This window comes from Neopsephotus bourkii, unplaced genomic scaffold, assembly GCF_033783945.1.
Source record: "Neopsephotus bourkii isolate Nb327-2 ecotype Australia unplaced genomic scaffold, CSIRO-AGI_Nbou_v1 NB_39, whole genome shotgun sequence".
In the NCBI taxonomy this organism is placed as follows: Eukaryota; Metazoa; Chordata; class Aves; order Psittaciformes; family Psittacidae; genus Neopsephotus; species Neopsephotus bourkii.
This window is the reverse complement of record NW_026900556.1, coordinates 700678-718160: the sequence shown is the minus strand read 5'-3', so window position 1 is coordinate 718160 and position 17483 is coordinate 700678. Positions and strand designations below refer to the sequence as shown.

General features: G+C 39.6%; 1 protein-coding gene across 3 annotated transcripts in view; it reads right to left on the bottom strand.

Annotated features, from left to right (window-relative positions):
• The window catches only part of USP22 (ubiquitin specific peptidase 22), a 100190-nt gene that overhangs the window by 42440 nt on the left and 40267 nt on the right, over positions 1-17483 (bottom strand). For 2 of the 3 annotated variants that reach the window (XM_061346229.1, XM_061346235.1), the window contains exons 3-5: positions 11392-11505; positions 10800-10844; positions 6097-6198 (exon numbers count right to left, since the gene is read on the bottom strand). In XM_061346229.1, the coding sequence (XP_061202213.1) occupies positions 6097-6198; positions 10800-10844; positions 11392-11505 (261 nt within the window). The remainder of the gene's footprint in view (positions 1-6096; positions 6199-10799; positions 10845-11391; positions 11506-17483) is intronic. The other variant, XM_061346233.1, reaches the window with a different exon arrangement.

The window sequence follows — 17483 nt, the reverse complement described above, 5'->3', positions numbered from 1 at the left end:
ACCCTAAAAAGCCTGAGAAGTTTGTTTTCTGTTTCAAACTGACTTCCTGGCTTATTCTGTGATCCAAGAGCAGTCAAATCTTTGCTGTAGACAAATGAAAACCACAGCTTGGATGCAGCGTGGCTTGCTGCCAGTAAAAGGAGGTTCCCCCTCACTCCCAGCCAGGCATCCCGTCCCTGTGCCGTGCCGTCCCCTCCTCACGCCAGCTTTGTGCTTAAGTCAGAACCTTTGTCAAGCTGTCGAGTGCAGTAAGACAGAAGAACATTGCTCTTGCAAAACCATCACCAACAAAAAGCACAATGTTTTCTGCCAGCTTAATGAACTGAACAGACTCTGCAACCAGCTTGACTGCTCAAGAGCCAATGCCCAGGAGAGGGTGGGACCATGTGGCTGGAATTAAGGGGAAGCATACATAAGGGTGAAAAGGACTGCTCCCTGATGCAAGAAAGCTGTCTCCCTCAGTTGTAGCATTATGTCTTCATCCTTAGCAAGTATAAGAAGTATACTGCTAGTTCTTTTGCTTAAGACATGGCAGAAGGGTTGAGAGATAGATAATGAAGTCTTATTGATTTAATTAGAAATGCTTTTTAAAGTCTCATTCTCTTGATGTTCATCAAAGAGTACATCCCTGCAAAACCCTAACATGAAATGGAAACACAAACAGGATAACTCATATTCAAAAAGAAATCATCATTTCCTTGATTCGTGATTGAATGAAACATGGAGACAGCAAAAGCAGAAAAGCCCCTCGTTCCTGTGAAGCTAGCTAGAGATCAAATAAGCCTTCAGAAGTACTGTTCATTAGTAAACTCTTCAAATGCGAAGATAAGATTACTTACCCTTCTATAACAAAAGACTCTATAACAGAAGTTTGCTCACTCCAAGCACGTAAATGCTCCAGGAACTTCAGTGCTACTGTGGTTGTCCCTAAGCTTATCCAGGAGCAATTAAATCATAGATACCTTCACAGGAGTTGAACCATGTGACATTAAAGCAGGGATGCAAACTGCTTTCTGCCTTGGGAAACCATCAATCGATACACAAAAACTATCCATCAATACATAAAAAGATGAGTGAAATGCCAAATCTGGAATTTCTTTTTGAAAAGCCTTTTGCAGAGGAAAGCTTTGTATTTTATATTGCTAAAGAGGTCGACTTCAAAAGTCTAAAGCAAGACTTCCTGAAAGCACATCTCTAAAAACCTCAGCAAGGAAATCACAACTCCTTTAATGTTTCTTAGCATTCCCTTGGAGCTTTGAGAGGAAAAGGGGGTTTTAAATTTAGGTTTGTATCAGGTTTATCAATGTGAGACCTAGATATTACACAACTCAGGCCAACAGTTAGAGCTCGTGACAAGGTAAGACAGGAACTTACTAACCCAACCTTTGAGGAAACAGTTTTACAACCAGGTAACCATTCCAGTTGTGAAATTAGACAGAAAGAAATAGTCACAGAGACCTGAGCAGTCTCAAAGGTGGTTTTCCTTTCCATCATCACAGAGCAGCCCAAAGCCAATTAAGAATCAAAGGCTTCCAATTCCAGGTGCACTTTGTGTGCTCATGATTTCAAATATAGAAGTATTCTGCTTATAAATCAGTGACTTTGCAATTTAAGTTACAAGCTAAAAACTTGGTGCTGTACCAAACCATGTTTTCCATTCCTCTTTTCCTTTTCAGCTGCCTTAAGTAGCACTTAACTAGACAAAGTACACCAGAAAGCTGGTAGATTCACAATGACAACTCTCAGGTACGGATGTAGCCTTCACCACCTGAAAGTGTTGAAGGTGCTTCTGCACAAGTGGGAATGCTCCTGGTAGCTTGTTTAGAGAACCAGAAGTATTTTCAAGGCTGCTGTTCCTCTTCTCTTGCCACCTTTACATGAGAGCTCTGCTGCAATATTTATTCCACTTATGCTGCTTTTATCACATCATGCTGCTTAGCACTGCACAGCTGCAAAACCCACCTGCTTCTCCCATGTAGCTATTGTTTTCGCCATCTCCCCCCACCTCATCATTCCTTCTGAAAGGATTTGTTCCATCTCCTCTAAAGGCTATCCCCTCTGCCTTTTTGCAAGACAGCAAATGGGAATCCCAGATGGCTCCTGCTAATTACCCAAGTGCCTCCAGAGTCTAATTCTTCCTATTGTTACTACACCAATCTTTAGCCACAAAGTCACTTCATATGGTAATCAGAGACCAGCTGATCCCAAGCTAATACTTCATGTACTCAGGAGAACTGATCTGCAGGGGTATTAACGACAGCAGAGAAGATAAGCTTTGGAAAACAGTTCCCAAAAGATGGTGTACCACTTAACAGCAGCATTCCAACCTCCCCATAAAAACACTTTGCTTGTGAACATGGGGTTTGGTCACTACACTCACCTGTTGAGGGCAGCCTCTTCACAGACAAGAGACTGAAAAAATCACTTTCTTTCTAAGCTGATTTAATCTGATTTAATAATTATTATATCTTCCCTAATTTTCCATATGAAAGTTTTGGCATTTAGGGGATGCTTGAAAGCGTCAACCCAAAATCAAGATGAGCATTGCTATGAATAGAAACATTCTATGAATTGAATAGTCTAGGCCATGATTCAGAACTGCTGCTGAGAACAACATACAATAACTTTCACAGTTTCTACTTTCTACTCCCCCTCTGCATTCCCCACAATACACCATCCCTTCAGGCTGATCCAGCTCAGCTGAAGAAATGAGCAAGGCAGCATGCTGTAGCAAACAGCGCATCAAGGCCTGAGAATGCCTTGAGCCAATATTGCTTCCAAAGGGTGCGTGTTTATGGTGCGAGTAGACTACACAATCTTCTTGAATGTCTTGAAACACAAAAACTCCATTGACATTTCAAGCCTGCTAGGATATTAGGATATGAAATGTCCCACAAACCCCACACTATATGAGGATTTTTCATCCTAACTTCTTGCATGTAGATAGCTCAGCATTTCCAAGTGGTTCAGAGTAACTCGGGTGACACTGTTAAGATGTTTATGTGCAACAGTGGGAACAGCCCTTTATATCCCAAGAGGCAGGAATCAGCACAGTTTGCACAGCCTGTAGCAGAGCCTGACAAGGGTTTTCATTCGAAGAGCAGTTTGCTCAATGGCAAAATAGTGACTGAAGCAAATCTTGAATCTTCAACCTATTTTATCTTCTTCCTTGTTGGAAAGATAAGCCTGAGATGGAAACACACATTGTTTCGAAAGAGAATTAAGCAAAATCTATGTGGTTTTTGTTAAGCTGGGTTTTTTTTTCTGTTGAGTTTTTGAGTTTTTTGTGGTTTGTTTTGAGGCTGTGAACAAGAAGTTCCATCTTCAATGCGTTTCAAATTATCACTCAAGTGGAAACATCAAAAGCTCAGAGTTTTGCACAGTATTTCCTCTAATGAACTACCAGTTCAATCCTCCATTATAACATATTCATTTCATGACTGAGGATTCTTCAGATGTAATTTATGGTGTCGATGAAAGACAAAGGATCCTGCAGCTGTATATATACGTTCAAGCAGCTCAAAAAGAGCAGACACATACAGCTGTTTGAGAAGCATCAAGACATTGCTACAAATCTGGAATTAAAAGGTCCCTTTAGGTACCAAGAAGGTTCTGCCATGGAGTAAAGCATTTACACAAATAAGTGACACGCAAATAACATGTAACAGATGTAACAGGAAGCTACAACAAAACATATTTCACTACACGTTCCAGATACGAACAACAAAGTTTAACAGGCTTAACATCACATGCAAACGTTGCACATACAGGTTAAATATACCCTTTCAAGGTCATGCCTGTCCAAGTTTCAAAGTGTTGTCCCATCTACTTTAGTTATAACGCTATCACGCTTGTCATACGCAAACGCTGAAACAGGCATCGGCACAATAACCATTTCATGTCATTGCAGAGCAGTTGAACACGCCACCTCCCATTTGACAGCAGTCTATCTCAGATAGAAAGCAGCAAACACCCCAGCCTTCCTCTTAAAACAGCTTTGCAGAGAGCATTTTATACATAAAAGGCAGCTGGCTATGTTTTAACAGACTCTTCTGTAAATAGAACTGATCAACAGATGTGCAATGCTTATTACAGATGGGTATCAACATCAGCTTCATTTTCAGAACCAATAAAACTGGACATTATGCCTATTCTCTGAGCCATTTACCTACCTCAGAAGATAAATTGGATTCACTAATATCTGCTATGGGATTGATAAAAACTTGATGTCAAAAGAATTGAGTATTAGAAAAAGAGAGAAATGAGCATGTCCAGATAACTGCAGCATTTCAGTCTACATATAGGCTCTTCACTGATCTGAAACTGCAAACAGACAAGTCAACGTGAGGGAAGCGAAGGGAAAAAGACGCTGAAGCAGATATATATTTAGCAGCAGGTTAGATAGAGAGAAAAGGCTCAAGGACAATGGCAAGTCTTTTCTTCCTTCAGCTAAACCCCCAATGTATTTTTGTGAAAGAAAGCTACTCTTTTGCTTTTAACTGTTAGCCCAAACTGCATTATGTCTCTTGGGTGCTTTGATATTTTTTTTCTCCCCTCTTTCTAAGTCTCAGCACATAGACAGCTCGAGGGCTCAGGAGGAGAGATTCTTAAAAGCATGCCTGCAGAAGTAAAGAGATCAGTCACTTCCCTTGTCCCCTGTGTTCCAGGAGCGTTCCCCCGCCCGTGCGGTGTTGTATGAGATTACACGCAACCAGACACGGCCTCTTAGAACAGGCTGGAAAATGTAAAACCCTTTCAGAGTAGGCAGAGCATTCCTTCCAGTTGCAGAGGGAAGCACAGAAATGGGCCTCATTTCTTCAGAAAGGTCACGTTCACCTTCAAAATTCTATCAAACTCCTTGTTTTCCCCCTGTACAGTTCTATTATCTTAAGGAATTGGTAACAGCCTTTACAGCATATACTAGAGTCTCATAAAACACAGTGTGAACATGATGCAAGCAATCTTTGCCTAGTGATTTCTTTCCTAGGCTGCTTGTTTTCAATGTCCACATGTTTTTCCAGCTGTCCTTCCTGTTTCACTATGGCAAATGCATAGGTCCCTTTAAAATCACCGTTCTAGACGCATTTTCAAGTTACCACAACTTACTCTGTGCTGCTCAGTCCATTGTTCCAAATAAATATACACACATTTTGGATTAATTATGACTTACTGCATTAGAAACATGGCATTAGGAAGTTGTAGCAATTATGGTTCTGTGTATTTGGACAACAGCAAATATGCTGAAAGCATATGTGTTGGTGTAACAGTGGCTTAAAAAATAGGCTTTTTATACAGTTTCCTGCTTTGAGTGCCTATAGCTACATTTTCAGCCCTGTACCTTCCCCATTAAAATGTTACTTTGCATTTAACAGTATAGGAAAATGCTCAATAAACTTAACCCTTATCAGGAAGCTACTTTTAACCCCCTAATCCCTAAAGACAGCAGAAAGAGATTGGAAAACATTGTTCATTTTCATCATCTTCACCTAAATACTCTCCAGCCATAAGCAGATATATGCTAGCATTTCAGAGAGGTCTTTGCTCCAGACTATTGAACTCTAAACATTAAATGTTTGATATACATTTCAAGACTGCTATTTGACACACACTGGAGAATAAATTACATCTTTTCAGAGTCAATATGATGCTGAGGAGACTCCATTTAGAGTTAGAACATGAAGCAGAAAGACATCATTGTGCTTATTGCCTGCTAAAACCAGATTTCCCAATAGACTGTTATAGGTAAGGATACATCTCAATTACAGGAGTTCCCTTCATACGCTTGGCATGGGCTCTCTGAGCTGAAATAACATCACTGATTTCTGCTGAAGTCTTTAAAGGCATATTGTAAAAAACCCCAATTCTGCTTCATAGTTGCTCCACAGATGATTCATCATCAGTACCTGAAGTGACAGAGGCGATATCCTTCTCCAGTGAGAACAAGGTAGCGTGAAATAAACTCATTTTGTTATCCCTATACTTAGGAAATCCACTACAACAACCTCAGGGTAAAAACCTTCACAGGGAAAAAAATACCACCACGGAATGCTGACGAGTGGCTGAGGATCAGCTTCAGGAAGGATGTTTAGAACTTACCTATGGTGCAGTTTGTGGTTATTTTTCTTCGCTTGGGGTTGTGTCGTAGCAATTCTAACTCTCGTTTGGTTGGCTCCCATGTTGAATACTTCTCTCCAATGCCTAAGCAGACAAAAAGAAAGTTTCAGGAAGTTGTTTAGTAAAAGGATTCAAACTGCAGTTCAAGTAAAAGCTTTCAACATCCTGTCCATTAGGTTAGATTCAATCTATGTACAACTGTTAGATTCAATCTATGTACAACTGCAAGAGGCTGATTTCTTTTTAGCCCTTCAGGAAGATAGCAATCAATCTTCCAACAAGTAAGAACTTAAAGAAGAAAAGAGAAGCTGTTCTTTACCTATAAGGAATACCTAGCCCAAGTAAGTTTTCCATTATTGGATTATAATCCTCCTTTCAGTTAAAAGGAAATGCCAGCACGAGAATAAATCCACTATTACACAAAAATGCATTTCTTTGTGCTCAGGAGGTCAAGTGACAGAACCACTGTATGATTTCAGGAGAAGATACAGGATAACCAAGAAATCTCCTCTCCAAAGCTTTGACAGGTTATTAAATAGATCAAAACTGACCCAACTTAATGGACAGATAGAGGCTTAATCTTTATAGATTAATAGCAGTATTTAGGAATTCGATATACTAAACAGTTGTTACATGTCTTAGAATTTACCATTACAAAGTATGACTTTTCCTTATAACCACTGTTGTAGGATTAGACATTAGCAAGTTCTAGCACTTGAGATTCACTCTAGTGATGGATCTAAGATCACCTACAAATGCAATTAGTAGTAGGTTTAAATACAGCCCTCCCCCCACCAACAAACCAAACCTCTCCAATTACTTTACTATTTCCTCATGAGCTGCAGCTAAAAAATCTGTCATTACTCCCTTTAAACATCAACACTGATTTTCAATACATTAATTTTGTTCACAGGAAAGTGCAATAAAAATGAGTCAGATTAGTAGTATGGAGAATAGATCTGGAGTAAGCACAGAGTTGTGTGCAGTGTAAACCTGATACATGAACAACACAACAGTGAAGACTCGTGTGCTGACCAGCTAAGTACTGCCGCAGCATTCTACGTAGCACAGAGGAATTACTATTATGCAGGGTCAATTGTAGCGAGCCACAAAAGCATCTTGGCATTAAAACTAAAGAATAATAAGATGACAAGCAATCTATTCTAAAACTGAGGATTAAAGTCAATTAGGAGTTATTTTTCACGGAATGCATGGAGCAGAAACAGTGCTGTGCTACAGAAAATATAAATCATACATATGGAAAGAGGGAGAGCAGAAAACATAGCTAGAGGCTTACACATTCTGCATAATGTGCATGAAATTTTAATAGCTCTTTGATCTTCATTTTCAGAAATAGCTCTGCTTGTCAGAAGCTACCCACCCAAAAATGTTCAATTCATAGTTACTACTGACCCTCCAGCTTCGAGTAAGGAAAGGTCTCACTTTCACATTCTGGAGGACTAGAAAAGTCTTATTTACACTGATGCACCCATCTCTCACTTGGTTTGATTCAGCAAGAGATTATGCGAGAAGCATAAGAAAGAATACCAGAATCATACAGTCCCTTTCCTTTCTCCAAGGTTCAGCATCAAGCTCCACACCCAGGAAAACAGAAAAGGAAACTAATTACTGTGTAACCGACTGATGAGATAAAACAGCTGCAATGCTTTGAGTACACTATACAGTAGGCAAAGGAAGACAAATGAAGCAACTTCAGAGATGCACATATGGACAGTTCACATATGACAGAACATTGGCTGGCAACAAGTTTTGGATTAGATGTCTGCAGCAACTCTTTTCGTGTTTGTAATGCTCCCTTAGGAATTTATATGAATTGGATGGCAAAGAAAGCTCAACATCATTTTTAACACAGTGTTAGTAGCAGCTATTACACTGGCCAGCTGTAAAATCCCAACTCTGGCATTTGGGCTCACTGGAGTTTAAGCGTGGCCAAACACAGTGTTACCTGATGGTGGGATGAAGCCTTGTAGTAAAAACCCCTTGAATATGGTTAAATCCTGGTTTAAATCAAATGTAACAAAACTCACACCCAGAAACACATCTGCGCTCAACTTTAGGCATGCAATAGTTCCACATATGTCAGTGGGACTATTCATATATATTTATATCTATATATATATAATTATATAGCTTAAAGAGGATGGGGACCAAAGCATTTCACAAGAGCAACTCTTCAAGACAAGTTAAACATGACAGCCTGGGTTACTCTGCAGGATTCTGGGTGAATCAAATATTGTTCAATTAAAATGGAATGAAATCAAACAGAAAACTGGGTAAAGTTAATGCCACAACACACAGAGCACAACAGACAGAAAACTTTCCTTACAGAAGCCTTTCATTAGAAAGAGCACAAGTTAAATCAGAGACAGATATTAAAGTGTTTTGTTCCAGCTGTGTAATTTAACATGAATATTGAGGTTTTATTACTCCTGAAAACGAGTGAGAAAAGACAGAACCATTTATTAGGAGTGGTGCGGTGTTTAAAACAAAAGCAAAACACAACTAACCACCACAAAGAAGGAAAAAGGTTTAATGAAAGGTTTAACACCAGCCACAAACATGCCAGAAACTCCACCATAATCTACCTTAAACAAAACATGCACAGATTACCATTTACAACTAAAGGAAAGTCGTGTTCTAAGAGTCAAAATTCATCATTTTGAAAATGATGCTCTAAAACAGCCAGGGATTCAAGTCAGCATGTGAAATCTCCATCCAAGGATTCGTTTTATTAGGTCAAATACACAAATTGTCATTTCTCAGGGACATACGGATGAGGGAAGGAAAAGGCAATGAAGGCTCTAGTTTATACAGGTCAGTTTTGCAAGTAATCATTAATATTGACTGGTTACTTTGCCAGACTTGAGCAAATGCCCCCTTTTCCCCTCCCCAAAATCCAAGCATTCATTAGAACAAAGGGCTCTGAGTATTCACACCTCCCTCATTATTAAAAGAGAATCAGTATTAGAGGGGAAAAAACAAAGGTAGAGTTGGGACTTGTTCAGAGTTATACCATATAACCCTGAACTACAGCTGGACATGGGGACTCATCACACTAAGTGTTAATATTACAAGAGAATGAAATGAATCATGATATTCGGGGGTTTTCTTAAAGTTTTTTTTTTCTCCAGGCATCATGTTGTTATGTGAGCATCTATTAAAGTATATACTAACACCCTTCAAGCACTGTGGATCCAAGTTTGAAAATACACAGCATTCACACTTCAGTTTTTAAGCCAATCTCAGTTTTTGCAGACTGGATTCACTCCTCAAGTTGCCAACGCTATCCGAGGTTAACTAACTGTGATAGAAATATAAAACCAAGACACTCAGTCTGGGGTTTGCACTAATCTTGACATTCAGTTTGGAGGAAGAAGCGTTCCCTCTGCCTTTATAATCTTTCGGATAACTTGAGTCACTATGGCAAGGTGGGGATGGATTGATGCAATGGTGAAGGAAGGGGGGAAAAAAGAGACATAATTCTCCATTATTTCTCCTATGTATCTCGCTTTCTCATTCCTTACATAAATTTGTGGGGAAACACACATGGTTTCATGATGAAAAACCATAAAAGGGCTTATGCCATGACTTGAAAGAAAACTATCTATACAGTGCACTCCAATCATTTAAAGTCGACTGTCTATTCCTTTGGTTTATAGCTTCACTGATTATCACAGATTTGGTCTACAGAGACAGAAGATGCAGTGTGCATATTTATACCAATATATATTCATATATAGTATGCCATTCATTTGTCAGTTAACCAGTACAGAGAAGGTGATTCTTCCCTTCACCACACAACTCTGGTCCAAGACAAGAAGATTTAACTATCTTAAAGCTGTTATTTCTCTAGAACATAAGCCAGAGCAGCCTGAGGTCTATCGGAGGACAAGTGACTGCATCTCAGTCCAGAAGGCACAAATACATCATTTGTCAAGAATAACATAATTAAGAAATTAGTCTTTGAATTTATATATTCAAAAATAAAGAACCTGAGTCCTTCCTCTTCTATAGCATCATGAAGTGTTATGTTGCTGTAGTTAATTAATTTGGTGCCTCAACTCCCTCAAAATGGGCATAAGCAGGAAGTAGAATGGGATCTGCAGCAGGAACTAAATAACAGCAGCTATACTTCTGATATGCCATCAGAAAAACTGTTTAATACCACGTTAGCTCCTATTTTTAAAATGGGAAATGAGGTTAAGAATGGTTTGAAGTCATATCAGCCCTGACTAAGGCTGTCACATTGAAACAGGATGCCATGGATTCGGTAAGACACGTTACTAGACAGAAGTCATCTGTCTTCAAATACACACTTTCCCACTTTAAGAAAACATACCCCCTGGAGGCCACTGGAAATGGAAGATGACAAGCTTTTATAACTGATGCTTAGAAACTACTCAGGTTAAGATAAATGCTACTTCCTTTCCTTTCCAAAAAATACACAGGGAGAACAGGTTTAGTTTGGAGTAGTTCTATCAAGGAAAGGGCATATGAAATCAAGTCTGCTGTAATTATTCAATCACTGGAGCATATCCAAACAAGAGGAAAACAACTGGCACGATAAAACTGGCATTTGTAACTGTGATTCATGTCTATAATGGCAGGATAACCAGCAAAGGGACGCTTGTTAGTGAAGTGCGTCGCCAGCCCACGCCTCTTACCTGTCATTGTACACTGGTAGTGAGAAACCACTGTTGGGGTGAAGGCTAAAAAAGAAAAAATTAGGGAAAGCAAACTGAATAAAACAAATGTGGGTACAGATATTTTGTGTGTCAATATTTCTACATAGATACTGTGCGTGTACCATGAAAGCACAGGGTGTGTAAGTAAGCTGGCACGTTCTATTAGAAAAAAAAAGAAGTCATTAAAAAGAAAAAAAAATCACACACAAGGGTGGAAATTCATGTGAGGGGAATGGATTTGTTGCCTATATAAGCCTAAAAGAGCAGACTGGTACATTTTCTACCTGATACAGATCTGACTCGGATGCTTGGCAGTATTAATGTTAGGTATTTTTATATCTTCTTGACATTAAAAAGGAAATGGTTTTGCTACACTTAGGTGTGGCGTACATATAAAACTAACAGTCTAACTCCTGGAAAGCAACAGCTAGACATCTCTCTCTCTCCCATGGCCTGCACTACTTTCTCTAAAGAGCTCTCTCTTCCCCTTACTGGTTTTTTGCCATTGACAAATGGGAGGGATAGGTATGATTAAAGCCAGAAACAAGAAATTCAGGCAGGAAAACCAAACCTTGTAATTTCCAAGCTTTTCGTTGTTCTTCTTTGGCAATTTGTTCCATGTCTTTGTCGTATATGTAATCTTGACACATAAAGCAGTATATACCCCCATACAAAAGGTCTATGGCTGCAAAACAGAAGGGAAGTTGGGGAGGAAGGAAAAAAGACGTGAGTTTATAAACTAGAAGACATTTTTAAGCAGGTTTCCAAGTCAGTCACTTTCTTCTCAGTAGTTCACAAAGAGTAAAATCTGTACCTTAGAATCTGAAGGATAAAGAAAAAAGATACATTAAAATCCTGATTTCTTCTCCAGTTACAGTATCAGTTATTCAATTGCTTCTGGTACAGCAAGAAAACCGTGCAAGACAACAAATCATTCACTGCCTTCAAGTTGGTTGTAACTCACAATATACCTCTTGAAGACGTAAGTAACCAAAAGGCATAATTACAGTGACTGACAACATGTGCAGAACCAGTACTGTAAGCCCTGATATGCAAGTTTGATACTGCCTTTTTTAAGACTTCAGTAATTCCCATTCAACGTCATTAAAATAATTACAAAGCACCTATTTAAAACCCAAATGAAGGCTTGAACAGGAGACAGAGCTGAAGACTCAAAAATGTAGTTTATTCCATAGGTTACGTGGCTCACTCTCATTTCACACACTCTTTTAGAATGGATGCAAGAACTTTGTCCATTGTTCAAAGTAGTTTTCTTACACAACCCCAAAGAAACGAAAGCCAAGAAATTAAATGGATCAGCTAACTGGGAAACATTTTGCTTCAATATACACTGAGGAAGAAGGAAGTGCAAACTACTCATGGCAAATTGCTGATTTTCAGTAATTATTTGCACATCAGACAGATATGGAAAAAAGCCACAAAGTAAAATAAAACCAATTCAGTGGGCACTAGCAAATTCTCAGCCAGCTACTAAAACACAATCTGCATCTAGCAGCCAACTGAGAAACACATCACCATTGCCCCTCAAGAGTATAGCCCCATTTATTTCCAAATTCCTTTTCTTTCCAGATAAATAGCATTATTAAAATAATCTCTCCACAGTGGAAACTTGTGTTAAACAAAGGAAACCATCAGCGCATTAGGTGGCCTGCAAGCAACAGCCCTGAATTGCTTTGAAGTCATAAGCAAGCCAAACCACATGCCACGCAGCTGGAATTCTGCTGTTGGTCTCACCAGGCAAACAAAGGTGAAGTCTTTGTGCTCCCCCATTAGTGGACCAGTGCTTGTGGTAAGGTTTCTTTCTAACCATGTTTTGTCCATCCTTCACAGCCTCTAAAGCTCTCTCAGGTTCCTACCACTCTCCTTCAGTCCTGTGTGCCTTTGTTTTTCCTCCTCCTCCTCTTTCTAAATCACTTTTTCAATGACTCTATCAAGTCATTGGTAATAGAAAACAATGACTGGAAGCAACTTTGCATAATGTCTGGTATCTTGCTTCATTCTTTTGTTCTGCCTATCTGGATCACCATCAGTTTCTAGAAGAGGATAAGGACTATCAAGTGTTACCTGGTGTGATGTCCAAACACTGCAATTTTCACCCTTGTGCTCAGAATTCTGCTCCTTCAGCAGAATATTACAGAAGGGGATAAGAACTTTGGCTGCAGTGAAGATCAGTAACAACACTATGCAACTGCATGTGTGTGTGTGGGGGGGGTATATCACAGGCTACATAGAGTTATATAGCTATTTACTCCATAATCTACTGCATTACCAGTTACACACAGTTTTCAACGAAGAATAACTGTTGGAAACCCGAAATACTGGCCTCAGATGACAGAAGTCTAATATTGTTCCCCATATATTCTTTTAAAAGATCCCACAAACAGCCCCTCTCCCCTCCAAACAACAGAACAGGGCTGGCAGAATGTTAAATGTGTAAGACTCTGTGAGCACTAATACTTTCAGTGTAAGAATGGGTAGGTGTAACCTGCACTCAGAGGGTTTCTTCTCAGCTTTCTGAATCTACATGCATGAATGATGAAGTATAGCTATCAAGATCAAAATCAACAAGAGACCACCCTACACAAACCACTTGTGCAGAGCAGAATGGATTTCTGATATAAAGAACCAGAAAGTCTAACACAAACACTGGTGGAGTAAAGAGCTGTAATTGTCCAGACCCTGATTAAGGACTCTTGAGCAAATGTCCTCTTTCCAGCATACTTAAGTGAACAATAGAGTTGTATATATGCCAATGCTTTCAATGTCATTAAAAAGACTGCAATAGGTTTTGGACAGATTACCTCAAGCACCAGTGACAAGGCAGCTGTACAGGCCTGGTTACAGCACAAAGGAAGGGCAGCAGTTTCTCATGAGAGCCAAAACACGGCTGCTCAATTTCAGGGTCCTAGTAAAGTGTGTAAGTTTATTGTTTCCAGTCAGTAAAAATTGAGGTTTTCCCTTGAAATATACTTTAATTTTCTTATTCTAGTCACATTGAGGTGAGAAAGGATGTTTTCTTTAGGGTGAAGTGAAAAATACTCAGTACCAAGTCATTGTGGTGAGCATGATGTGCACAGAGCCAGCCCACAGGGCCTGGTGGGTGCTGAGCAGAGGTTCCCCAATGAAGGAACCACAGAAGGGACAGACTCACTGACAGAAACTCTTCCAAAGTAAGTGATTCATTATAAGTAGCAGAAACTACAGCACATCAAAAGGACAAAGCCCATCTAAACCAACAAATTTCACCTCACTGTTATCAACAGGTTAAAACATTTTGGTTTGTTAAAACTAAATCGCTGTGAAACTCTACTCCGAACTGAGACACCTGACCAGAGGATTCAGTACAAACCACTATGACAGTAAAGGATAAGAATGCACACAGAACAAAATCTCATCTGTATTAGGATCTGGGATCACAAACCTAACAGGAACGGGCCTCAAATTCACAGGAAGATTGCTTTTACACTTTCTATGCTGACAGCCCTTATCTTCCAGTCAGATCTCCTCATACCTCTTCATACACAGAGTTCTAAGCAGCTGCAACACAAGAAAGTCAAAAGATACCTCAATATTCGTTTAAAAACAAAGCTATCAGCCGATGGAGAAACAAGGTGGCATCACAGAACCTCATGTGGGCATAACAAGAGCAACGTTATCTCCTGGTGCAAGTGACAGTAAGCTTGGAAAGACAACAGCTCAGGGGTGGAAGTTTAAATTCAGGCAGCAAAAGGTCTTCAAACTCTATCTGGAAGCCAAGGAAAGTGTTTTATTTTAAGCCCAAGTGCTTTACTTTGCCAAATATAACCAATGACATCCTTGTGAAAACGTTAAGAGACCAGAGATAATGGGAACTTGACGACATGTAAGAAAGCACGGAAATGTGCCACATCCAGCGTGTGCATGTCTCATCCAGTTAAACTTGCTATGTTTCAGTGAGGAACAACCCAGATGAACAGAACCAAAGTGGCTCAGGTGAAAAGGGGATACTTCACCATAATATATGACTGCCATCAGATAAGACAGATCTGTGAATCATGTTTTCGTACCATCTTCTTTACAACACTGGTTGCATTGAAGTGCAACGAAACATATAGCAACTCACAATTCAGGTCGGTTTTTACCTGTATGGAAGTTAATTCCATTATGAGTTTCTGTGACTCAATCTTGGCGTGTTATCAACTTGAAAGCAACTCATTCTATGCAAGTCACCTGCATTCTATTCTACTTCTGTAATACAGCAGTAATTCTTCTAGACAGTGTTTTAATTAAGCGTCCTAAACTAATTCATGCTCCCTAATTTCTCATCTTAAACATTAAATATTAAACCAGTTTAAGACAACAGTCGTAAGTTCACAAGAAGTGATTTGCTAAACTCCAGCTCTTCACTTGTTCTTGAACCTGATGTACTAATACAAGTATCCGCTTGTTTTCCTCCTGTCCTCCTGGCACCTGGAACCTGCATCACAGCTCAGAATTCCTAAACTTGGAAGATACTAAGGTTTACTGATAACACTAAGAAAGTCTTTACTAATCTCAATGAGAAACAAAAAATACACCCCAAAATAGCCAAGAAATCCCAAACAACCAGAAGAACTCCAAACACACCAGACCCATCTGATGCATCAACCAACACGTATATTGCATTTTGCCAGGAACTAGTGAGCAGACACATTAAGGGGTATTCATTCTTCTCCCTTACCCTCTCAGCCTGTAGCAAGGTGACAACAGTCTTACCAGCTCTCCTAGTCAGAGATTCTTCAGAAAGGAAAAATAAAAGGGGAATGGGCCAAGAAAAAAGGGGAGAAAAGAAAAAAGGAAGAAAAAGAAAGGCTGATCCCACCAAATCACTATATGGTGTCCAACCCACCTTGGAACCATTGAGTACGTGCAGTTGCACATACTTCATTTCAGAGGGGGGGGAAAGGAAAACCAAACCAAACCCAAACACAAGCCAAACTTCCTTTCGTTGCCAAAAATGAAGCATCAAATATCCACCCTTCTAATACATATTAAATCAATGGCCACAGTTCAGCAGTACCTAAGAGAAAGGGTATTTTCTTCTCCTAATAGTTGAGATAAAACTGTTCTACTCTATGTACTTCTTCTATTTTTAAACCAGCAGCCAACAGATAAGAAGTGTTTTTGTGGGTTGTGCTCTAAAGTCTCCAAGATGCCCACTGACCCCATCCAGACCTGGAATTTAGAGGAACCATGGTTCGGCCAAACATTTTATGTTAGTTGATTATGGGCAGAATATTAGCTCCAGCTCTTCGACCTCATTCAGAAATATAGGTATCATATACACACACACTACTTACTACGTGTGCACACACCCAGTCTACTCCAGAGCATGCCTACACTCAGGTTACCCTTTGCTTCCTATTATGTTTTGCCTTTTGTTAAGTACTGTCCCTGCCCTTCTCTGACCCTACAACCTTCAAGAGCTTCCCTGTTTGCAGTAAACCTTTGAAAACTGAAAAGAGTGAAATCCTCCTGCCTAAAGTACCTTCTCTTGACAGTACAAACTATTATTCAGGTTTAAAGGAGAGAAGTTGTTAAACACTCCCTGTTTAATCCTGCTGGGTTTTTGTTTCAGTTTGTTTTGTTTGTTTTCTGGTTTGGGTCTTTTTCCCCAGAAATTTGGGGGCAGGATCCCCAAATCACAGACACCAAGTTTTGTGCTGCTCCATAGGGTATGATGCAAGCTGCTTACACTCATCTGAATATCCTCCTCTGATCAACAATGGAGACTTACCTCAAAACACTGTTTTCAATCAGAGTAGTAGTAAGATCCAGAACTGCATAGAAGTTACTAGTTGAGTCTGAGGCAAGAAGAGCTGGCAATGAGCAGGTAAATGTACAGGAGGTTGGCTTGCTGAGAGCTAAGATTATTCCAGACATACAGAGAACTCTTCAGGAGTCATTTCTGATACCAAGAGGAGCTCACAACTACCTGCACTTACCAGAGCAGCTCTAGCAGCAGACAATGGCAATGACCAAATACCTGCTGCCTTCTTACTAGCCCAGTCTGGCTCCAAGTTTGAGCTACGCTATAGGAATGCACATCACGGAACAAATGAGAGTTTGCCTGCAATGCTTTGCACACCACATCCTAGAACAGCAGGTATTTTTAAAGGCTATGAGGAATGGATGACGTGTATATCCTAAATGCTTTCCTCCTTCTCTTCTGCTTCCAATCAAATGATCCTCTGGTTGCCATCACAAGGATTTATTATCTTAAAGCACAAAGAGTTTGTATTTTCTATTATCAAATTTCATCTCATTTTTATTCTTGCAGTCAATGAGGTTATTTAGTTCTAATCACAGGACTACCTAGCCCTACTCCATCTAAGTGGTATCTGAACCTTGTGCCTGTCATGAGTTTCATACAGACATAACTCCTTCTTTTCAAGTATTAAAAAGTATTTTGACAAAGATCTTCTCTAAGCAATCCTAAGATATACCCATGGGTGTTTACAACTAATACCATTTTCATATATTTGGTGGCATAAGGGATGCCTACACACGTAAGAGAACAGTACTGAAAGAGAACAGGAAAAGGCTAGTTTGAACAGTTTCAAGTCTTCAAAGTCCTGGAAAGGTCAGTCTTATTACTTCTTTCTAAAGGATATCACATCTGTA